The sequence below is a fragment of the Streptopelia decaocto genome (assembly GCF_964273445.1).
Source record: "Streptopelia decaocto genome assembly, chromosome: 27".
Classification (NCBI taxonomy): domain Eukaryota; kingdom Metazoa; phylum Chordata; class Aves; order Columbiformes; family Columbidae; genus Streptopelia; species Streptopelia decaocto.
Genome location: NC_138682.1, coordinates 152771 through 173514, shown reverse-complemented (window position 1 = coordinate 173514; position 20744 = coordinate 152771). Strand labels below are relative to the sequence as shown.

General features: G+C 66.7%; 5 protein-coding genes across 6 annotated transcripts; 3 read left to right on the top strand and 2 right to left on the bottom strand.

Moving 5' to 3' along the window:
• The first annotated feature begins 690 nt into the window (after positions 1 to 690).
• On the top strand, positions 691 to 2244 carry LOC309450655 (biogenesis of lysosome-related organelles complex 1 subunit 1). The gene is made up of 4 exons (XM_082073677.1): positions 691 to 806; positions 1068 to 1140; positions 1590 to 1722; positions 1927 to 2244. Exons 1-4 carry the CDS (start codon positions 746 to 748, stop codon positions 2035 to 2037), a joined length of 378 nt encoding a protein of 125 aa, XP_081929803.1. The 5' UTR covers positions 691 to 745; the 3' UTR covers positions 2038 to 2244.
• Positions 2245 to 3620: 1376 nt separating this feature from the next.
• LOC309450640 (retinol dehydrogenase 5-like) lies at positions 3621 to 5383 on the top strand (the record flags this gene model as incomplete). The annotated part of the gene is made up of 4 exons (XM_082073655.1): positions 3621 to 3933; positions 4356 to 4614; positions 4689 to 4852; positions 5151 to 5383. The coding sequence occupies 4 exons, from the start codon at positions 3621 to 3623 to the stop codon at positions 5372 to 5374; spliced, it is 960 nt and encodes a 319-aa protein (XP_081929781.1). The 3' UTR covers positions 5375 to 5383.
• A 431-nt stretch (positions 5384 to 5814) lies between these two features.
• On the bottom strand, positions 5815 to 8773 carry LOC309450647 (CD63 antigen-like). Its single transcript, XM_082073664.1, has 8 exons — positions 8693 to 8773; positions 8458 to 8531; positions 6931 to 7119; positions 6777 to 6851; positions 6608 to 6703; positions 6373 to 6516; positions 6210 to 6293; positions 5815 to 6085 (listed from the first exon to the last, which is right to left on the bottom strand). The coding sequence occupies exons 2-8, from the start codon at positions 8521 to 8523 to the stop codon at positions 6020 to 6022; spliced, it is 720 nt and encodes a 239-aa protein (XP_081929790.1). The 5' UTR covers positions 8524 to 8531; positions 8693 to 8773; the 3' UTR covers positions 5815 to 6019.
• Positions 8774 to 9263: 490 nt separating this feature from the next.
• On the bottom strand, positions 9264 to 11488 carry LOC309450636 (inositol polyphosphate 1-phosphatase-like). Of its 2 annotated transcripts, none has more exons than XM_082073649.1 (6): positions 11391 to 11488; positions 10628 to 10838; positions 10493 to 10553; positions 10214 to 10414; positions 9959 to 10133; positions 9264 to 9836 (listed from the first exon to the last, which is right to left on the bottom strand). In XM_082073649.1, exons 2-6 carry the CDS (start codon positions 10829 to 10831, stop codon positions 9344 to 9346), a joined length of 1134 nt encoding a protein of 377 aa, XP_081929775.1. In that variant the 5' UTR covers positions 10832 to 10838; positions 11391 to 11488; the 3' UTR covers positions 9264 to 9343. The 2 variants fall into 2 exon arrangements, with proteins under 2 accessions (XP_081929775.1, XP_081929776.1); XM_082073650.1 differs by having other exon boundaries at positions 11305 to 11408.
• Positions 11489 to 12647: 1159 nt separating this feature from the next.
• LOC309450637 (growth/differentiation factor 11-like) lies at positions 12648 to 18256 on the top strand. Its single transcript, XM_082073651.1, has 3 exons — positions 12648 to 13132; positions 16438 to 16811; positions 17458 to 18256. Exons 1-3 carry the CDS (start codon positions 12781 to 12783, stop codon positions 17836 to 17838), a joined length of 1107 nt encoding a protein of 368 aa, XP_081929777.1. The 5' UTR covers positions 12648 to 12780; the 3' UTR covers positions 17839 to 18256.
• The last annotated feature ends 2488 nt before the right edge of the window (positions 18257 to 20744 follow it).

Genomic DNA, 20744 nt, shown 5'->3' with positions numbered 1-20744 from the left:
CCCTCAAACACACCCAAAAAACGGCAGCTGCCCCACCCCCGGCACCCCCCCACGCCCTCGTTAGCCTGGCGCACTCATTAGCTAACGACGGAAACACCGAGATCAGCTCCTCCGCCCGGCACGGCTCGTTCACGGCACCGGAGCAGGACCGGGGCGGTCACTGTCACCCGTTTTATTTGTTTCCGGGCACGTTTCACACGCCGGTGCCGGAGCCACAGCCGAGGCTCCTCCGGGGCCCCCAGGGGGTGACAAAGGGACCTTCGCAGGGTCTGCGGGGAGAATCGGGTTGGGACGGAAGAACCGATGGGATGAATTTGGCGCTCCCGCCACCCCTGACCTGGCAGCGCACCCCAGACCCAGGGACCCTATAGCCCCCACACAAGCCCCTATAAACCTCTATCCGAGCCTCAGGGGCTCAGCCCCTACGGCCCCCAGTGGGACTCTACAGCCCACCCAGCCTGGCCCCTATGGCCCCCTGACACCTATAGCGCTCACCCGGGCTCTTACAGACACCTATAGAGCCCTACCCGGGCCCCCAGAGCCACCCGGGGCCGCCAGCTCAGCCCCTACAGACCACTCGGCTACCTGTACCCGCCAGCTCAACCCCCACAGCCCGGTTGTTATGGCCCCTTATAGCCCCTATAGGCACCGGGAGGCGGGGCGAGTCACGCGGCGCGGTCACGTGGCGAGGGAGGGCTGGTCACGTGGCGAGGGAGGGGCGGTCACGCGGCGGTCACGTGCCGCCATGCTGTCCCGGCTGCTGAAGGAGCACCAGGCCCGACAGAGCGAGCGGCGGGAGCTGCAGGGTGAGCCCGCCCCCCGTCCCCATGGCAACCGGCCTTCCCATTGGCGGCAGGAGCTGCCACTCACCGCGGGCGCGCTTTTCATTGGTCAGCAGCGCTGTCTGCCAAGGCGGAAGTGGGGGGGACAGTCGCGGCGTGGTGGCGAGTGATGTCACCGTCCCACACGCTGACGTCACGCAGCGCCCCGCTGGCGGGGGGGGGGGGGAAGCAGGGCGGGTTTGGGGGGTCCCGCCGGCCCTTCATGGCCGCGTCCCCCCCGCGCAGAGCGGCGGCGCAGGGAGGCGATCGCGGCCGCCACCCGCCTCACCGAGGCCCTGGTCGATCATCTCAACGTGGGGTGAGGCCCGGAGCCCCCAAAACACCCCCAACTCCCCTTCCGAGGCCCCCCCAACCCCCCCAGAACCCACAGGCCCCTTCCCCCAATACCTCCTAGCTGGGGGACCGCCCCAAACCCCCTCCAGGGAGCCCCTCCAGCTGGAGACCCTCTGAACCGCCTCCCCAGCCCGTTTTTACTTCTGGAAGCCCCAGTGACGGACCCCCCCCTACCCCCCGCCCTGCAAGCCCTGCTGCCCCTTCCCTGCAAACCCCAAACAGGACCCCTCCTAAACCCCATCCAGGGACCCCCTTTCCCTGTAAAACCCCAGCCTGGGCCCCCCTGAACTCCTTGGGCCCCTCTCCCCTCCCCCCCCCCCTCCAACCCCCCCACCCTGGAGCCACTAGGGCGGGACCCCACCCCCCCCCTTTTGTGTTCCCGTGTGCCCCCCCCGTGTGTGTCCCCCCACCCAGGGTGGCCCAGGCCTATGTAAACCAGCGGAAACTGGACCAGGAGGTGAAGACGCTGCAGGTGCAGGCGGCCCAGTTTGCCAAGCAGACAGGGCAGTGGATCACCATGGTGGAGAACTTCAACCAGGCTCTCAAGGTGGGGGTCCCGTGTGCCCCCCCAATAAGCACCGGCAGGGGGGCCCCCCCGCACCCCTGGCTGCAATTTCCCTCTGGGACACACAGAGAAGCAGCCCCGTGGGTACCCAGGGTGTCCCAGACACCCATGGGATGCTGGAGAGAAGTGGGTAGGGAGGTGGGACCCCCCACACAAATCCTGCTGACAACCCCCCCGTCCTGGCAGGAGATCGGTGACGTGGAGAACTGGGCGCGCAGTATTGAGATGGACATGCGGACCATCGCCACCGCCCTGGAGTACGTCTACAAGGGGCAGCTCCAGCCCTCCTGCTCCTGAGACCTCCCCCGGGCCCCCCCGGCCCTCCAGGACCCCTTGGCAGATAAACGCCCCCATGGCTGCAGCGCCACAGCAGCTCCTGGCCCCTCAGGACGCCCTGCCCCAGTGCTGCTGAGGGGGCAGAATAAAGCAGAATAAAGTGGTTGTGCAAAGCGGGGGCCCCTGGGCTGACCCCCCCCTAAGCCTCCTCATCCTCTTTAGCGCTTACCCTGGCTCTGAGGCCCCTTTTTTCTCCCGGACAAAGGGACTGTTCTGGGCTGGGAGGGCTCTAATCCCCCTGTGGGGGGGAAGTTCAGCCCCCCCAGCTCCCTGGGGAGGGATAAGGGGGGTTCTGCGTGCCCTGGGTGGGGAGGGCTTTCCCTCCATCAGGGGCTCCTCCATGATGAAGGACCCCCAACAAGGCGAGGGGTGTCCCAGGGACACCCCCCCCCGTCTGGCTGTGGCCCCCCCACCAGGATTTGGCCAAGCGTGACCTTTGGCAGCGGCTCTGCCCCGGCGCAGGGGGAGGAGTGGCCGCGGCCCCCCCGGTGCATTCAGCCTCCACCGCCACAGCCGCTGGACCTTCTGCCCCGTGAAGGTACCCGGGGAGGGTTTTGGGGGTGGGGGGGATGCCCCTCTGTACCCCCAGCCTACTGGGGGGATGCAGCAGCCCCCACTGGGGTGCGGTGGGATGAGTTTGTTGGGTCTCGTGCACTTTGGGCAGGGGGCGACTGTTTGTCCCATGTCCCGCTCCTGTCCTGGCCCAGGGGACTTTGGGGTGTCCTCACATCGCCCCCCCAGGGTGGGGAGAAGTGGGGGCTGCTGCCCCTTTTTGTGTGTGTGTGTGGGGTCAGTGTGGATCCCCCCATCCCACCTGCACAGGAGGGAGCGGGAGGTTTGTAACTGCACTGCTGGGAGCAAAGGGGGGCCCTGACACCCCCAAAAAACACTGAGATGGGGGTGATATGCCATGCCCCCCATGGGCTTCCTTATCGGGAGGGACATAGGGGGTCCCAGACACAGTGGTGACAGTAATGTCCGCACACAGGTCAGGGGCAGAGGGCACCCAGGGTTATCGCTGCCCGGGGGGGGAGGGACACAGGGTTAAACTATGGGCGCGGCAGCAGCTGGGACCCCCCCCAGTGCTGCCGCGCTGGATCCCAGCCAAGCGCTGACGCACAGGCCCAGTTAATCCCAGCACGGCCATGCTGGCCCAGTGTGGGGGGGGGGGGTCAGTGGGAGAGGGAACAGGACCAGGGGGCACAAGGTCCCACCCTGGGGGGGATGATGTGGGGTGTTACTCCCCCACCACGGGGCAGGGACCCCTGCCCAGTGTCCCCCACGGCTCCGAGACCCATGTGGGACAAAGGTGGGGGTCAATCCTCAAATCTGCCTGTTTTCCCACCTTGGGGGGAGTCTGACCCCCATGGTGGTGGGCAGGATATTGGGGGAGCTCTGACCCCCATAGAGTCCTGTATTTGGGGGGTCCCCTACACAGGGAGGGGCTGGTGATTCCCCCAAGAGCCTGGTTCAGTTTGGGGGGTGTCACGAGGTGCTGTCACACCCCAAACCACCCGAGTACCCGCTCCCTTCAGGCCCCCAGCATGTGGCTGTACATCTTACTGGCCGCACTGGCGTGGGCGCTGGGCTGGCTGGTGCGGGACCGCCAGACCCTCCCCACGGTGACCGACAAGCACGTCTTCATCACGGGCTGCGACAGCGGCTTTGGCCACCTGCTGGCCCGCCGGCTGGCCCAACGCGGCTACCGGGTGCTGGCCGCCTGCCTGACCCCCGCAGGGGCTGAGGGGCTGCGGCGGGGCTGCCACGGCCACCTCCGCACCACCCTGCTCGATGTCACCCGGCCCGACAGCATCCGCCGGGCCGTGGAGTGGGTGCAGGGGGAGGTGGGGGAGAAAGGTGAGGGGGGCAGGGGGGGACGTGGGGGGGGATGGGAGGAGGGAGGGGGGCCATGGCAGGTTGCGGGAGGAGCAAAGGGGGTGATGGGGGGGTCCAAGGGGACGGGGTGGCAGGAGGGGACCTGGGGAAGGGGACATGGGGACCTGGGGAGGGGGATGTGGGGTCCCCATGGGGTCCCGGGGAGGGGGGGAGGTGGCACAGGATGGGATCTAGGGAGGGGGATGTGTGGTCCTAGGGGGTCAGGATAGGACCCAGGGGGTGGCTGGCGGGCTGGAAAATGTGGTGTTCCAGGGGTTGATGGGGCATCCCAGGGGAAGTGGGGGGACAGGATGGGACCTGGGGAGGTGCTGGGGAGGATGGGGCCTGGGTGGGACCAGGGACACACAAGAGGGGACCGTGGCCACCTCCCATGTCGCCTTCAGGCCTCTTTGGGCTGGTGAACAATGCGGGGGTGGCCAACCCCATCGGCCCCACGGAGTGGATGTCCCCCGAGGACTACCGGGGGGTGATGGCTGTCAATGCCTTCGGCGTCATCGAGGTGACGCTGGCGTTCCTGCCGCTGCTCAAGCGGGCGCGTGGCCGCGTGGTCAACACCTCCAGTGTCCTCGGTCGCCTCTCGGCCAACGGTGGTGGCTACTGCATCTCCAAATATTGCATTGAGGCCTTTTCTGACAGTCTGCGGTGGGTGCTGAACCCCCACCTCCAGCCACCCACAGCCCCCCCAAGCCCTGGTGCTGATGGGTGTCACCCCACAGGAGGGACATGTACCACTTTGGTGTCAAGGTCAGCATCGTGGAGCCTGGGTTCTTCAAGACGGCCGTGACCAACCTGGAGAGCATTGAGGGGTCCCTGCGGCAGCTCTGGGAGCGCCTGCCCCCTGAGACGCGGCGCAGCTACGGCGAGGAGTTCTTCCAGCAGTGTGAGCAGGGGCGGTGCTGCCTCAGTTTACCCTGGGTGCCTGGACCCCCCTTCCCTTCCTGCACCTCCCAGACCTGAAGGTGCTGAGTGGGGGCACCCACTGCCTCAGTTTCCCCCACCTGCCGGCTGCCTGTCCCTGCCTGACCCCCCATTTCCTGCCTGAACCCCCCAATTCCCAGCCTGAACCCCCCAGACCTCAAGGTACTGAGTGGGGGCATCCCCTGCCTCAGTTTCCCCCGCCCACTGGCTGCCTGTCCCTGCCTGACCCCCTCATTCCCTTCCTGCACCTGCCCTCCCAGACCTCAAGGTGCAGCGGCTGATCATGAACTTCATCTGCGACGGGGACCTGTGCAAGGTGACGAGCTGCATGGAGCACGCGCTGGGGGCGCGACACCCCCGCACCCGCTATAGCGCCGGCTGGGACGCCAAACTGCTCTGGCTGCCCGCGTCCTACCTACCCGCCTGCCTGGTGGACCTGGCGTTGGCCATCATCCTGCCCAAGCCGGCCCAACGCGTCCGCTAGGCTTCCCCCTGTGCCCCCTCCGGGATGCTGGATCCCCCCCGGGGTGCTGGACCCACCCTCAAGCTGCCAATAAACCACCCGTGCCGTGAAAACCATCATCTGCTGGTGCTGGTCCTGTGTCCCCACAGGGTCTGGAGACAGTTGGTGGCATTGCCAGGGCACATGGGGACCCCCAGATCCCACTGAGGGATGCCAGTTTCCCCCGGGGCTGCCGCCCCCCTGCCCAGGGCTGCTGGACCGCCCCAGGGCTGTAAGAACCCCCTGGGACTGACAATAACACCCCCATACCAGTGCCACGCAAACCATCACCTGCTGTGCTCATCCCAGGTCCCTGCAGGGTTTGGGGACAGCTGGTGGCATTGCCATGGCACTCGGGACCCCCCACACCTCCGTGGGACCCCTTGTTTCGTCCACCCCCAGCCCAGGGGGACACACAGCTCTACAGAAGCTTTTCTTTTTACTGTATTTCCAAAGTTGGGGACACCCCCCAGCCCCCACCTGTCAGGCACGTGGGGAGGGTTCCGATGGCAGTGACCCCCCCGCGGCAGCGGTTTGGCACGTGGGGCCCTGCCCCGAGGAGCTGGCAGGGGGAACAGCCCCTGGTGCCCCCCAAGTCGGGGCGGGGGGCAGCGAGAGCCAGGGGGGCTACATGACCTCGTAGCCGCTGCGGATGCCCTTCATCAGGCAGCAGGCGAAGATGATGCCCAGGATCTGGGAAAACAGGGGATGGGGTGTGACCTCCACCCTGCACAGCGCACCCCCCCCCGCGGGGGTCCAGCCCCACATTGGGGGTGTCCCAGCCCCACACTGGAGGGGTCGCAGCGCCTCGTCCTACCTCGAAGAAGGCGATGCCCAGCGCTACAGCAGCCACGATAAGGATGTTCTTCTTCATCCAGGCTTCGATCTTTTGGAGGCAGCCCTGGGGGGCAGGGGGTAGAGGGGCTCAGGGGGGGCAAACCCCCCCTGACCACGGCAGGGGGGACACGGGGGGGTCTCACCTTCTCGTAGACGGTTTCAGGGGTGGGGTGGACATTGCAGGACGTGGCATTGCTGTGGCAGCAGGACCGTGGCACCGTGTCATTGGCCCTGAACCTCTCAATGCTGAACCAGTCTGTGTAGTTGTTGGCTCCGCAGCACTGGAACTGCGGGCGGGCGGGGACACACACACCCCAGGGGGTCAGGGGGGGTGAACCCCACTGTCCCAGCCCCCCCTGGGCCCCCCCCGTTACTCACATCCCTCTGGATCTCATCCACTGCCTCCGTCACCGGCTGGTCCTCCCCGTACTTGCGCATGGCGTCCCACAGCCCTTCCTCCAGTACCGAGCGCGCCTGGGGGGGCCGGGGGGTCAGGGGGATCTGTAGCACCCAAGTGGGTCTGAACCCCTTCCCCACACGTCCCCACCTTGTCCTTGAAGACGTATCCAGCAATGGCAGCGGCGACCTCCACCAGGAAGATGACGCTGAGCAGGACGGCGAACTGTGGGGGAACGTGGTGGGGGTCAGGGTGGGAGGATTAAAGTGGGGGGGGGGGAATCATGGCGAGGCAGGGTGCTGACCGTGGTGACCATGCAGTAACTCTCCTTCCAGGCGCCACAGCAGCCGAAGAAAGAGATGAAGAAGATGACGATGCCCAGCACCAGGATGGCGACCGGGCTGCCGGCGGCTGAGGTGCTGCTGACGGCCAGTGCCTTATCCAGGGCCAGCTGCGCGTAGATGCCGATGGCCACCAGGGCCACCCCGCACACCTGGGGGGGGCACAGGGAATTGGGGTGCAGCCCCTACCCTGTGGAACTGGGATTCCCCCCCCCGCTGGGGGGCACCCCCAGTTCAGCATCCTCGTGGAGACTGAGCAGCACGGGACTTCGGCCTCAAATTGGGGCTGACGGGGGTGGATCTTCTGGGGTTCGCCCCCCACAGTGATGTCCCCATGGTGATGGGAGGGGGACCCTGGTCCTGCCCCCGCCCGCCCCGGTGTGGTGAGGCGGGGGCCAAACTGGCGGCCGCAGGAATGCTGAGAAGTTCGGGACATCTGGAATTCTGGCCGTGGTGAGAGGCCTCGGAGCGGGGGACATGGCGCCAGCCCCCCCCCGCCCAGCCACGGGGTCTGAGGGCAGATCGGGGGGTGCCCAATTGGTGGCTGGGGGGCCCAGGCACATGCCGTCTCATGGGTCACCCGGGCACCGGCAGCCCCCCCTCCCCGGTACTGAGACAGGAGCGGGTCCATCCCACCCCCTCACAGGTGAGATCCCCCTCCCCCCAGCCTCAGTTTCCCTGCAGCAGTGGGGACCCCCCCGTACCGTCCCAGTGCGCTGGCCCTGTTTGCTCGCTGGGTGTGGGCAAACAGAGCCCGGCCCAGCCGCCTGCTGCACAAACACTCCAGCTGGGGGGGCTGGCACCGGTGTCCCTGCCATGTCCCCCCCGGCCCCTCCGGGGGTGACTCAGCTCAGCAGGATCAGAGACGAGTCATTCCTTGCGTGGGGGGGACGGGATGATGGCCGGGAAGGCACTCACCCCCTGTCCCCCCCCACACCCACACAGACCGTTGGGCTCCTTGCGCCTCTTGCTTCACCCCAACTTCCCCAAACCTGAGCCCTGCCCCATGGGGTGACCCCAGCTGTAGGGCGCAGGACGGGGGGGACACACGGCCCCCCATGGGGTCCCCACCCTGACCTCAGGGCCTCGCCCCAGCCCAGTCTCGTTAACCCTGGAACCTACTGACAGTGGTGTGCAGCCACAACACTGCCTGGTGCCAGGCTTCTCCCCCTCACCCCCCTGCACCCTCTGCAGCACCCCCAGGCAGCAGGAGCCCCCCCGCGTCCCCACGACCCCCAGTTCAAGGCCTGCGGGAGGGTCCGGGGGGTGTTCAAGGGATGTATGGGGGAACGGGAGCAGGCGGAGGGGAAAACACGGCGGGGGGACAACACAGAGGCGGAGGGGCTGCCCGCCGCAGGACAGGGGCGGGCTCGTCCCCGGCGGGGCCGGCGAGGAACAGCCCGTTTGCCCAGAGCCCCTCTCCGGTTGCCCCCCGGCCCCCCCCCGGTGGCCCCAGCTCCCCCTCCGACCTCCCCCAGCCCCACACTCACCCAGAAGATGAAGTTGAAGATAAAAACCAGGAACTTCACACATTTCATCCCGCCCTCCACCGCCATGGCCCGTCCTGCGGGAGCCGCCGTCTCGGTATCGGTATCGGTATCGGCACCAGGCCCGCTCCCGCTCCTCCCGCCCGAACCCCGACGTCCCGGTGCCGCTCCCCGCCCCGGTGCCGCTCCCGGTGCGCTCGCCGCCCAGTGCCACCGCTCCCCCGCCCCGGGGCCTCACCGGCGCCGCTGCTCCACCACCCGCTCCCTGAGCTCCGGGATCATGTGATGGGGCCGGGACGAGTCAACAGGCGGCCCCGGGCCCGCCCCGAGCCCGGCCCCGCCGCCGCCGCCCCGCCCGCCCCCTCCCGGGGCCGCACGGACACGCGGGGCGAGGGAGACGCTTTAATGGGGGACATAAGGGTGTCGCGCCGGGAGGTCATGGGACACAGAGATGACAGCCCGTCCCGCACCCCGGGACCCTGCACCCCGGGGTCCCAGCTGTCCCGCAGTCCCTGTCACCCCCGACGTACTTGTCACCCCATACCCTGCACCCTGGGGTCCTTGTCACCCATACTCTGTACCCCAGGGTCCCAGTAACCCTATAACCTGCATCCCGAAGTCATGGCCACCCTGACCCCTGTCACCCTGTCCCAACCACCCCATACCCTGCACCCCAAGGTCCTTGTCACCCCATACCCAGCACCCTGAGGTCCTTGTCACCCCATACCCTGAACCCCAGGGTCCTGGACATTCTGTGTCTGTTGGTCCCTGCCAGCCTATGTCTTGCCCCCACAATCCCGGCCCCCCCTGTTCGCAGTCTCCCCACACCCTTGCACTCCTGGGTCCCTGCCACCCCATGCCCTCACCCCAGGTCCCAGCCACCGGTGGCTCAGAGCCCGGGCACAGTGGCCAGGGCGGCCAGCACAGCCTCCAAGTGCTGGGGGTGCATGTAGGCCACAAGCCCCCCCTGGTTTGCCCAGCGCTTGGCCCCTACCGCCCCCTCCACCGGGCGGTTGTACACCAGCTCAGGGGGGGGGCTGGTGTCCCCCGCCCTCCGTGCCTGCAGGGCCCCTGCCAGGGCCACCGCACCCCCGCCCAGGGCACGCAGGATGGCGTGGGGGGCACAGGCGTCCCAGGCGAAGGTGCTGCCCTCGGAGAGGACGTAGGCATCCGCCAGCCCCAGGATGACACACAGCATCTTGTAGCCAGCACCGGCGGCGAAGCACAGGCGGTCACCGCACAGGGGACCCAGGGCTGCCCGCACTGGTCCCCTCTCCGCCCGGCTCAGCACCACGCAGGGCGTGGGGCGCGGCGGCGGGGGGTTCAGAGAGCTCAGCTGCGTGTCCCCATATGCAATGCCCCAGTGGTATCTCCCCTGCCACCTGCAGGGATGGGGACACTGAGTGTGGGCGCTGCCAATGGGTCCCCAGGCTCTCCCCAGATCTGGGGACCAGGATCCGGCTGCACCTCCCCCCCCACTCCGGTGTTCCCCGTGTGCCAGTACCTGTGGGTCAGGGGGTCCCGACGGTAGAAGGGCTCATTGATGATGCCCAGCACAGGACAGCCCGTCTGCCGGTCGTAGGCCCCAATGAGCACTAGCGCCGAGCACAGCCCCGCCGGGGTGATACCGTCGATGGGGGCCACGTCCTCGCGCCCCCCGATGTACTCATTGGTGGAGTCTAAGGGTGCAGTTGAATTTGCTGGGGTTCAGTGAGTGATGGGGGGATGCCCAACGTGCCCTCTCCCAGCACCCCCTCACCGATGGGGTCTATCCAGATGGCCAGGTCCTGGGGGGGGATGCTGAGTGCCACGCTGGCCAGCTCTGCATCCCCAAGCGTCACATCCCTGTGCACGGCAGCTGCCAGCAGCTCGGCAGCCTCTCGCTCGGGCTCCAGCACGGAGAGTAGCAGGGCCGCAGTGTCACCCGGCGTGTCACACACCCGCACCACCACCGTGTCCCCTGCCAGAAGCCCGGCCTCAGCTGTGACCCCCAGTGTGTGGGGGTCTCGGCTCCGCTGTTCCCACCCCCAGAACTCACCCTGCCTGTTCTTGAACTCATTTGACTCCTCCCCATGGATGTGGCCCTGCAGCTCGGGGAACTGGTGGGGACAGGGCGGCTCAGCCACAGCGCAGGGAGACATGGGGACACCCTGGGGAGCCCCCCGCCCCCTACCTCCTTCCCCAGGTCGTGCTTGATGACCTCCTGGATTAGGACGTCCGCCAGCGTCTTGAAGTCCTGCAGGAACCTCCTGTTCTTGTCGGTGCCGCTTTTTTCAGCCACCAGCAGCTGGAAAAGCGGCTCCTCTGCGCGGCACAGCCGGGCGATGGTCCCCGCCTTCTCCGAGGCCCCCACCAGCGCCTGCAGCAGCCCTGCCATGGCCGGGCTGGGGGGAGACATGGTGCTCGGGGGCGGGGTACCGGCCGCCTCCGCGCTCCCAGCGTGGCCCCAAGGGCCATGCCCGTAATTACGGGGTGTGGGCAGAGCCCCGGGGTGGAGACCCAGCTAAAATTATCCCGCCTGGAAGTGGGGACGTGGATGTGAGGACGTGGGGACGTGGGTATGGGGACATGAGGACGTGGGGACGTGGCCAAGGACGCAGCCCCACTGCGGGGTTCCCGCGTGGGGGGGGCTGTCCCGCGTGAAGGAGGAAGCAGCCAGGACTGGGGACGCACACACACAGATCCCCACTGCCTCCCCGCCGAGACCTGTGAGGTGATGGGGCCCCGCACCCTCCCGCCGGGGACGGGACACCCGCAGTGATTCCCCGGGGCACCGGCGACCCCGTGCCCGTCCCCGGGGCCGCGCCACGTGGGGGCATCCCCGGGACTCCCCACCCGTGTCACGCTCACCCCGGGTCTCCCCCACCCTACGGAGGGGTCCCCACTTCCCCCGGCGGGCGGATTCCGGGGACCCGCCCTCCCCGCGGTGCCGTTACCGGGCCCGGTGCCGCTGACAGCTCGCGCGGGGCGGCCCGTGGGGCGGGGCCGGAGGGGACACGTCACGTCGCCGCCTTAACCCCTTCGGCCCCGGAGCCCGGAGTGCTGGGGGAACCTGGAGTGCGAGGCGGACCCAGGAGTCCGAGGGATCCCGGAGAGAGGGGGGGACACACCCGGTGTAGGGAGACCGAGCACCGCCTCCCGCTTTCGCTTCTCGTCTCCGCAGCTTCCGCGGGGCGTCGGTGACACCGGAGCGCGGTGATGCCACCTCGGCGGGTAAACACCCGCACCGGGACTCGACGGGGCCACCCCCCCGCTCCGGGACCTCCCGAGGCCCCACAGGGCTGACGGTGCGGCGGTGCCGCGTCCGCGCCACGCGGTGGCGCCCTCGTCCCTGCGCTGCGCCTCGCTCCGGTTTTCCCGGCTCCGGTGTGGACGCGCTCGCTCCGGAGCTGCGCCGCGACGCCTCCTGGCGGAATGCGCTGGCTGCACTCTCCCGTCGCGCACCGGTGGGGTAACGGGACCGCTCCGCACCCCCCTGCCCTGCCACACCGGGAGCCCCCCGATCCGGGACTCCCCACCACCTTCCCGCATCGGGCCGGGATCCCCGTCACCTCTCGCCGCACCGGGACCGGGGCCCTGAGCGGAGCCGGTGCAGCCCCGGTACCCCGGGCGCGGCTGCACGTCCCTCTTGCCCTCTCCATGGTTCTGATGGAACCGCCACCGGGAGCGGGGGACACGGCACGGGCCGGGGCGGGGGGGGGCCGTGAGGACACCGACCGGGAGGGGATGGGGACCGGGGCGGGTGCGTGGACCCGGGGATGGGAGAGAGATTCGGAGGGGACCGATGCGGAGGCGTCCCGGGAGGGCACCGGGGGATGGAGGGACCGGGACGCGCATTCCCGGTCTATGGGGGCGTCGCGGCGGGACCCAAGTCCCGGCAAGTGCGGCGGGGTCAGGGCGTCCCTGCCCTTCCCGCTCCGCCGCACTTGCCGGGACTTGGGTCCCGCGGCACCGCCCCCGCCATAACCGGAGGCGGTGCGGGGGGTGCCGGAGCGAACCGGGCAGCGCGCGGTGGCGGCGGGGCCGCTCCCGGTGCTCGGGGGGCCGGCGGCGGCTGGTGACAAGCCCCTGCCAGAACCTCTTTTGTGCGCCCGCAGCCAATCAAGGCCGCTGACGACACACTTCTCTTGGGGTATAAAACCCCGGGGCCGCCGCTACCGCCGCTTTTTTCTTCCCCCCCCCCTTCGCCCCCCCCCCGGGTCCCTCACCGCCCCCCGCTTCCCCGCCCCCGCCGCCGTTACCGCCTTCCCCCCCCGTTCCGCGCCCCTTGCGCGTTGCGGTGGAAGCGGGGCGGGGGGGCGGCCCGGCGGGGAAAGGTTTCCCGGTATGGCCCCGGTCTTGCTGTGTTTGTTGGCGTTGGTGGTGGCGGCGGGGGGGTCGGTCGAAGCGCCATCCCCCGTTTCCGAGCCCGCCGCTTGCCCCGTGTGCCTGTGGCGGCGGCACAGCAAGGAGCTGCGGCTGGAGAGCATCAAGTCGCAGATCCTGAGCAAGCTGCGGCTGAAGGAAGCGCCCAACATCACCCGGGAGGTGGTGAAGCAGCTGCTGCCCAAGGCCCCGCCGCTCCAGCAGCTCCTGGACCTCCACGACTTCCAGGGGGACTCGCTGCAGCACGACGAGTACCTGGAGGAGGACGAGTACCACGCCACCACCGAGACCGTCATCAGCATGGCCCAGGAAAGTCAGTGCCGCCTTTGTTCCGCCGCTGCAAACTTCGCCGGCGGACTCCCCCCACCTCCCCGTCTCTCCCTCCCTCCCCGCCGGTTCCTCTCCCGGGTCCCTCCGCGGCTCCTCTTCCTCCCCCGTGCCCTCCCTGTCCCCCTCCCCGGGGATGCGCGGTTCCCCCCGGTTCCCCCCGGCTCCCCCCCCGTTCCCCCCGGTTCTCCCCGGCACCCCTGGGGCTCCCCTCTGTTCACATCAGCCCCCGTCCGCCCCCTCTCCCTGGTGACTTCGTGAGGGTCCCGGGGGAAAGCACCGTACAGCACGGGGACCTGGGGACATGGGGACACAGGGATATGGGGATGGGACAGGCTGGCTGGCAACTGGTACAGGGCACTGGGAGCTAGGAAACAGGGCTGGGAATGAGCACCGGGAGCTGGGACTGCAACTGAGAGCTGGGGACTGGGACCTAGGATTGCAGCTGGGAGTGGAGAACTGGGAACTGGGACCCAGCACTTGGAACTGGGGGTCGGGACATGGCACTGGGGACTGGCGCCCGACTCACTGGAATCAGTTGAGTAGCACAACTGGGCACTGGCAGCAGGTCCCAGGACCTGGCACAGGCACCAGCTGGAGCCCTAATACTGGTGCTGGGGACAGGGACATGGTACTGGGGACTGGCACTTGGTGTGAGCACTGGCACTGGGACCGGACTGGGGACACGGGGCAGGTGACACAGTGACCTCCTGGTCCCCAGGGCCCTGCTGGGCAGCGGGTGCCAGCACTCACCTCCTGCTGCGGGTGACAGCGGGGTGACGGCAGAGTGACAGCAGGGTGACAGCAAGGTGACAGTGGGGTGATGGCAGAGCTCCAGCCCAGGGGCCCCAGCAGGGAGGGGATGCACTTGGGGACTCTGCTGCCCTGTGACATGTCTCTGTCCATCCATGTAGCCGTGGGGCTGCGGGGAGGCTGCACCTTCCACCTCTCCGTGCCTCAGTTTCCCCCGGTCTGTCCCAGCTCCACCTGCTCCAGCAGCGGGACGGGGGGGTGGGACCCCTGAGGTGTGCCATGGGACCCCAAGGACCGGGGGGCCGGGTGCTAAAGGCGAGCGGAAGGGAGGGAAGTGTGAGGCACTGCCCCCCCTGCAGCCCCCCGACGAATTTCCTTCCCAGGCATTAATAGACTCGGGTGGCTTTGAAATTTTATTACCCATAAAATTGACAACAGGCTGGGGTTTTCCTCCCTGTGCCGCATTCACGCTCGCTGCCCCCAGCCCCCCCCTCCCACCCCTTAACAGCTCGGGGCCCCCCAAAATAAATACCAGAGGGAGACCCCTCCTCCAGCCACACGGGCCCCCCTGGTCCCACTCTGGGGGTCCAGCAGCCCTGGCCCTCCAGCCGGATGTGTCACGGGGTCCGGCCTGTCCTGCCTGCGGCCGCTCCGTTATTATTATGATTCCCCCCCCCCACCCCCCCCGTGCCAATTGTGTGGGGTTTTATGGTTCCTGAACAGGAGGAGGGAAAGGGCTTTATAGGCAGCAGAGCCATAAAGCTCTCGGGTTCCCCCCAGATGCCCCCCGCCCCGTTAATCTCAAGCCACCACCCCCAGCACCCCCCCCGCCCCCCCGAGAAGTTTAATTGGGTCCTAAACCCATTTAGGGGTTACCCGTGACCCCCGCGACCCAGAGGGACCTTAATGAGGGGTTGGGGGGGGGCAGGGGGGCAGGGGGGACCTGAAGCTGTTCAAGGTCAGTGGGAGCGAGTACATGGGGACACTGCAGGGACACCTGGACCTGAGGGAGCTGCGGTTCCCCCACGGCAGGCGAGGGGTTAAGGGGACAGAGGTGGGGCCCCAAATCTGGGCTCGGTGGAACAAAGCGGGGGGCTCAGTGTACCCCCTCCTGCCCAGCATATCCTCAGCTGTGACCGATGTCCCCATCACCTTTATCCCCCGTTGCCACAGCAACAGGATGAGCATCCTGGCACTGCCACAGCCCCCCTGTGCCCGCACCCCACAGTGTCCCCTTCGTTGTCCCCTGGGATGCCAGTCCCGGGGTGGAGGGGGGGTCGCTGGTGTCACTGGTGCTGCTGGCACCGTGGTGAGGGGCTTCAGTGGTGGCTTTGAGGGACACCTCTAAGAGACCCTGCAAAAACAACCCCATCACATTGTTCTGGCCGCCACAGTGAGCTGGGGACAAATTGTCCCCGTGTCTTCAAAAGTCACCTGGGACCCCTGTGTGCCAGCAGGACCGCGGAGGGACCCAGAGCCCCTCGAGGCAGCCGCTGTCCCACTGGTAACAGGTGACAAAGCCCCGCGGAAGGGGCACAAACTGCCCTTGTGGCTTCACGGGGACAGGCAGCGCGGGGGGGGCCATTCCCTGGGGGGGTCCCAGAGGAACACGTGGGTTTAATCAGGGGCTTGTGCGCAGCAAATTGCTGGGAGGGGTTTGTGCACCCGTGTGTCCCCCCCGCTCCGGCCCCTGTCACCGTGGTTTATGTGCGGCGCGGCGGGGGAGCGGGATGGCATTCGCGGGGCTGCCCCCGGTGTCGTGACCCCCATGTGTTCGGGGAGGCCTCGCGCGCAGCAAATGGCCCCGCGCTGCAGCTGGGGGCCATTAAACCTGACCGGTGCGGAGCAGGGGGGACGGGGCGGGGGACATTCCCCGCTCAATTTGACACAGATGTTGGCAGAGCCCAGGAGCTGCCGCGGGGCTGGGGGAGGGTGGCCGGGGAGCCCCCACATCCCCCTGGGCGCTTGGGATGCTGGGGGGTGTCACCGCACTGGAGTGGGCAGCACCGTCCCCGGAGGTGGCCGTGTGGTTTTGCCATAGTTGAGAGTGTCACCCGCGGCAGGAATGGCTGGTAGAGGGGTGGGGGTGCCACAAAAACAAGCCTGGGGAGGGTGGGAGATGGAGGGTGGGAGATGGAGGATGAGGGATGGAGGGGGGGACGGATGAATGTCCCATGAGATGCCACCTGGCTGGGGACCCTGGTGGTGTCCGTACCCCAAATTTGGTGCCACGGACCCAGCTTGGGACTGCCACCGGGCGCATCTGTGTTGGGAAGTGGCTGCCCTGGAGCAGGTGCCATGGGGCTGGACCCCCCCCGACCGTCCTTGATCCCTGCAGGGGATCGTGACTCCCCTGTGACACAGGGTCGGGGGCAGCTGGGGACCTTATTGCCAATGGAGGGGCCATGACCCGCTGGGGCGGTCTCTGACCCGACCTTCACCTCTTAACGACTGAGGAGGATCTGGGAGAGGGGGACACACAGGGCAGGGGGTTTCCAGGGACGCCCCCATCACCCTGACGCCTCCTTCTTCCCGCAGCGGACCCGGTGGTGCAGATCGAGGGCAACCCCCATTGCTGCTTCTTCAACTTCAGCCCCAAGGTCATGTTCACCAAGGTGGTGAAGGCGCAGCTGTGGGTGTACCTGCGCCCGGTGCAGCACACCTCCACCGTCTACCTGCAGATCCTGCGGCTGAAGCCGGTGACGGACGAGGGCAGCCGTCACATCCGCATCCGCTCGCTCAAGATCGACCTCAACTCGCGGCTGGGCCACTGGCAGAGCATCGACTTCAAGCACGTCCTGCAGAACTGGTTCAAGCAGCCGCAGAACAACTGGGGCATCGAGATCAATGCCTTTGACCCCAATGGCAACGACCTGGCTGTCACCTCGCTGGGGCCCGGCGCCGAGGGTCTGGTGGGTGGCTGTCCCCTCGGGTCCCTCGGGGGCTGGGGGTGCGCAGAGGCGCTAGAATGTTGTGGTGGGGTGGGTGTGGGGGGAACTGGGGGGCAACAGGGATAGGCAGGGTTGGTGAGGCAGCTCCGTGGGGCTGGTGACAGCTTGTGGGGGTGGTGAGAGCTCCGTGGGGATGATGACAGCTCCACGGGGCTGGTCACAGCCCTGCCAAAGTGATGATGGCTCCACGGAGCTGGTGATAGCTTTGTGGGGACAGTGACAGCTCCATGGGCTGGTCACAGCTGCGTGGGGACACTGACAGGTCCATGGGGACGATGACAGCTCTACGGGACCAGCCACAGCTCCGTGGGATTGACCACATATCTGCAGAGCTGGCGACGGCTCCATGGGCTGGTCACAGCTTTGTGGGGACAGTGACAGCTTCATGGAACTGGTGACACCCTGGTGGGGCTGGCGACACCCCCATGGGATGGTGACACCCTGGTGGAACTGATGACACCCCCATGGAGCTGGTGCCAGCTCCACGGAGCTGCGTGGCACCCATAGAGTCAGGACGATGTGATTGTGGGGTGATGGGACTGTGGCTCAACGTGTGGGGTGGTGGGTCAGTCCATGGGTCTCACCCCCCCTTTTTCTACTGCCCCAGCACCCCTTCATGGAGCTGCGGGTGCTGGAGAACAACAAGCGCTCGCGGCGGAACCTGGGGCTGGACTGCGACGAGCACTCGACCGAGTCGCGCTGCTGCCGCTACCCCCTGACCGTCGACTTTGAGGCATTTGGCTGGGACTGGATCATCGCCCCCAAGCGCTACAAAGCCAACTACTGCTCGGGGCAATGCGAGTACATGTTCATGCAGAAATACCCGCACACCCACCTGGTGCAACAGGCCAACCCACGCGGCTCGGCCGGGCCCTGCTGCACCCCCACCAAGATGTCCCCCATCAACATGCTCTACTTCAACGACAAGCAGCAGATCATCTACGGCAAAATCCCTGGGATGGTGGTTGACAGATGTGGATGCTCTTAAAAAAGGAGTGCCCGGCTCGGTGCCGCTCCCCCGTGCGCGCCCCCCTCCGCCAGAGACGCCTCTTTTCTGCCACTGCTTTTTAAAATTTTTTTTCCTTTTTTTTTGATATACAAAGAGTAAAATTCCTTTGGATGTCCGGGAAAAAGAGAGAGAGAAGAAAAGCCCGTGCACCAACCCCGCGCTTCAACATGCATTGTGCAATAAAGCAACCGGACGGAGAAGGGAAAGGGAAGGGGCGGCTGGGACCCCTGGTGCCGTCACCGTGGTCACCGCTGTAACCCCCCCTGGCATGGCGCAGCACTGCAGCTCTTCACTGGACACCTCTCCCACCTCGGTGGTGACAGCAGGCGGCCGAGCATCTCCCCACGCTGCTGGAGTGGGGACGGGGACATCCCTGCCCCCCCCACGGCCAAGGTGACACCCCAAGGGCGCGTGACCCCGTCGTCCCTGAGCAGCTGCCAGAGCCAGGACGGCAGACCCAGCCCGGGAGGAAACTGCCTCCCTTCTTTAATTTATTTATTTATTAACCACCCTACTGGCCGACGCTTTGCTGCGGGATGTCCCCAAGCGCCCCTTACTCCCCTCCTTTCGTGTCACCGGCGCCCACAGCCCCACAGTGGGGACGTCCCCTGAGCCCCCTCCAGGCACTGCCAGCATCTCCTAGTGTCCCTGGGCACAGGGGGTAGAGCGGCCACCCGTCCCCAGTGCCGCAGCAGGACGGTGACGCTCCCCCCAGGGGTGGTCATGCGGCGGAATGTGGACAAGCTGGTGGCTTTGGAGTCACCCAGAGGCAGCACCGGCCAAAATTGGCTCCGGCTTGGTGACAGATTCTGCTGAGGCGGCAGATTCGCCTCCCCCTCCGGATGATTTTCGCATGGGAACGAGCTCCCGGTTTCCCAAGGGTTCAACCACCCGCTGGCTCCTCCACCAGTGACGCAACTGGGCCCCGGCGCCAGGCAGATGCTGATGTGGCAGCAGTGGCCATGATGGCCCCAGGGGGTGGCCCGGAGTGGCCCCCGCAGACCCAGCACTTATCCCTTGGGTGCTGGACAGTTCCACGTCCAGCGCTGGTGACACCGCGCAGCAACAGCACCAGGGCCACGTGCGGAACAAGCCGGTGGCTGCCGGTGCGTCCCCACTCCGTGTAGCACTTAGGGACAGCACCAGGCGGCCAGGGACCAGGACGGTGGAGCTGGGGACACCTGGGATGTTTAGCACTTGTCCCTGGCTCTGTGTGACCCGAAGCGCTCTCAAGGACAAGGCCACCTTGGGGTGACATCGTGGCCACCGCGGCCACAGAAGCACTTAGGGCTGCCAGGGGTCCCTCCCACCACCAGCACTGATGCCATTTGCCCGGTGGCCCTGGCAATGGTGGCCCCGCCATGGTGGCGCGGGGGTCCTGGTGTCCCCTCCCCGCTGACAGTGCCTTTTGGGGCGCCGTGGCCTCCGGCTGATCCCAGCAATGCCACTGAGTGTGATGAGGGTTTGTCTGTCCCTGGCTGTCACCACTCCACCACAAAAGCCACCCCGAGGAGAAGCACTGTCTCCTGGGGCCCTGTGAGGTGACAACTTAGCCACTGCCCTGGAAAGAGGCCGAAACCTCTGGGAAGGGACTGGGAAGGGGACGGATCCCACTTTGGGCTCAGGGATCCACCTGCCCCCCGCCAGGATGTCACTGTGTGCCCAAGTGCTCCCCCTGGCCTTGGGCACTGTCACCTCACGGGGACCATCTCTCCAGGGACATTGTTCCCCCATGGGCGTCATCCATGTGACACAGGGTGAGGGTTCCAGCTGCCCCCAACATTGGGGGAGCCCCAGAGCACCCAGAGGCCCCAGCACCCAACCCTCCGTGGCAGCTGTGACAAGCAGGTGGCACCAAGGGAGGGACAGGGCAGCACTGGAACCAGTCAGCCTTGGGCACTGGGAACAGTGTCCTGTGCTGGGGTGGGGGGGAACAGCCCCATCATTGTATTATTAATTATTATTATTTACCTGGCCCGTCAGTCCTGTGCGTAATGTCTTTTAGGTTATTTTTATTATTTTTCTGTCCGTTTGTTCGTTGTTTTGTTCCTCGTTCTGTTGTTTCGGGGTGTCCGGGGTCGGGGGGGGGATGGGGACACGGCTGCCAGGGCGGGGGCTCAGGGTGGGCCCCGGGAAGGACGCGGTGGGGGGTGCAGCGACCAAAAGGCCACGTCTGGTCGGGGGGAGGGGGGTTGATGGACACGACCAAACAGCACTTGAACAGAAAATAAAAGAAAAAAATTTAAAAGAAATAATAATAATAATAAAAATATTTAAAAAAACCCAAGAAATAATCAAAAGAATTCCGAGCTTTTGGCTCCAGCCTGTGCCACGGCCCCCCGCGATGTCCCCATGTCCCCCCATGGGGTCCCCACGTCTCCTTGGGATGTCCCCACACCCCCCGTGATGTCACCCCCAGTGCAATTGTCACCATGAGGAGGCTGCACGGTGACATTGGTGGTCTTGGGGACACTGACCGCTCCCTCATGCAGTGACAGAGCGGTGCAGCCGGTGACCCATTTGCACTATGGGAGGTTAAAGGGACATGGACAATGATGCTGTCCCCGTGTCCATGGGGAAGCCGAGACGTTTCTCCTGAGGTGCCGGAGGATCGAAATCCCCAAAATCCCCCAAATCTGCAGGCAGCAGGGAGGCTGCAGCAGCGTTGAGGGACAGAGGGGATCAGCTGGGGACAGAAGGGACACACACGGGACAAGGGTCAGTGGGTCTGGATCCCACGGTGGGACCCAGTGTGGTCACCTCATTACCCTGGCCTTGTCACAAAGCTCCTGTCGGTGACATCGCCAGCACTGGTGACAGGGGGACCCGGGCGGGGGCACATGGAGACAAACCCAGCTTGGGAAGAGAGAGGGGACGGGAGAAGC

Bases quoted from the DNA above. Each gene is read 5' to 3' on its own strand.
- LOC309450655 (XM_082073677.1), top strand. From the start codon at position 746: ATGCTGTCCCGGCTGCTGAAGGAGCACCAGGCCCGACAGAGCGAGCGG. The intron at 807-1,067 runs GTGAGCCCGCCC...CCCCCCGCGCAG, and splicing joins CGAGCGGCGGGAGCTGCAGG to AGCGGCGGCGCAGGGAGGCG. The intron at 1,723-1,926 runs GTGGGGGTCCCG...CCGTCCTGGCAG, and splicing joins ACTTCAACCAGGCTCTCAAG to GAGATCGGTGACGTGGAGAA.
- LOC309450647 (XM_082073664.1), bottom strand. From the start codon at position 8,523: ATGGCGGTGGAGGGCGGGATGAAATGTGTGAAGTTCCTGGTTTTTATC. The intron at 6,852-6,930 runs GTCAGCACCCTG...GTTCCCCCACAG, and splicing joins GTTACTGCATGGTCACCACG to TTCGCCGTCCTGCTCAGCGT. The intron at 6,517-6,607 runs GTGAGTAACGGG...GCCCGCCCGCAG, and splicing joins TGGATGAGATCCAGAGGGAT to TTCCAGTGCTGCGGAGCCAA.
- LOC309450636 (XM_082073649.1), bottom strand. From the start codon at position 10,831: ATGGCAGGGCTGCTGCAGGCGCTGGTGGGGGCCTCGGAGAAGGCGGGG. The intron at 10,415-10,492 runs GTGAGTTCTGGG...GGCTTCTGGCAG, and splicing joins TGAGTTCAAGAACAGGCAGG to GGGACACGGTGGTGGTGCGG. The intron at 10,134-10,213 runs GTGAGGGGGTGC...CTGCACCCTTAG, and splicing joins CATCTGGATAGACCCCATCG to ACTCCACCAATGAGTACATC.
- LOC309450637 (XM_082073651.1), top strand. From the start codon at position 12,781: ATGGCCCCGGTCTTGCTGTGTTTGTTGGCGTTGGTGGTGGCGGCGGGG. The intron at 13,133-16,437 runs GTCAGTGCCGCC...TTCTTCCCGCAG, and splicing joins CATCAGCATGGCCCAGGAAA to CGGACCCGGTGGTGCAGATC. The intron at 16,812-17,457 runs GTGGGTGGCTGT...CTACTGCCCCAG, and splicing joins GGCCCGGCGCCGAGGGTCTG to CACCCCTTCATGGAGCTGCG.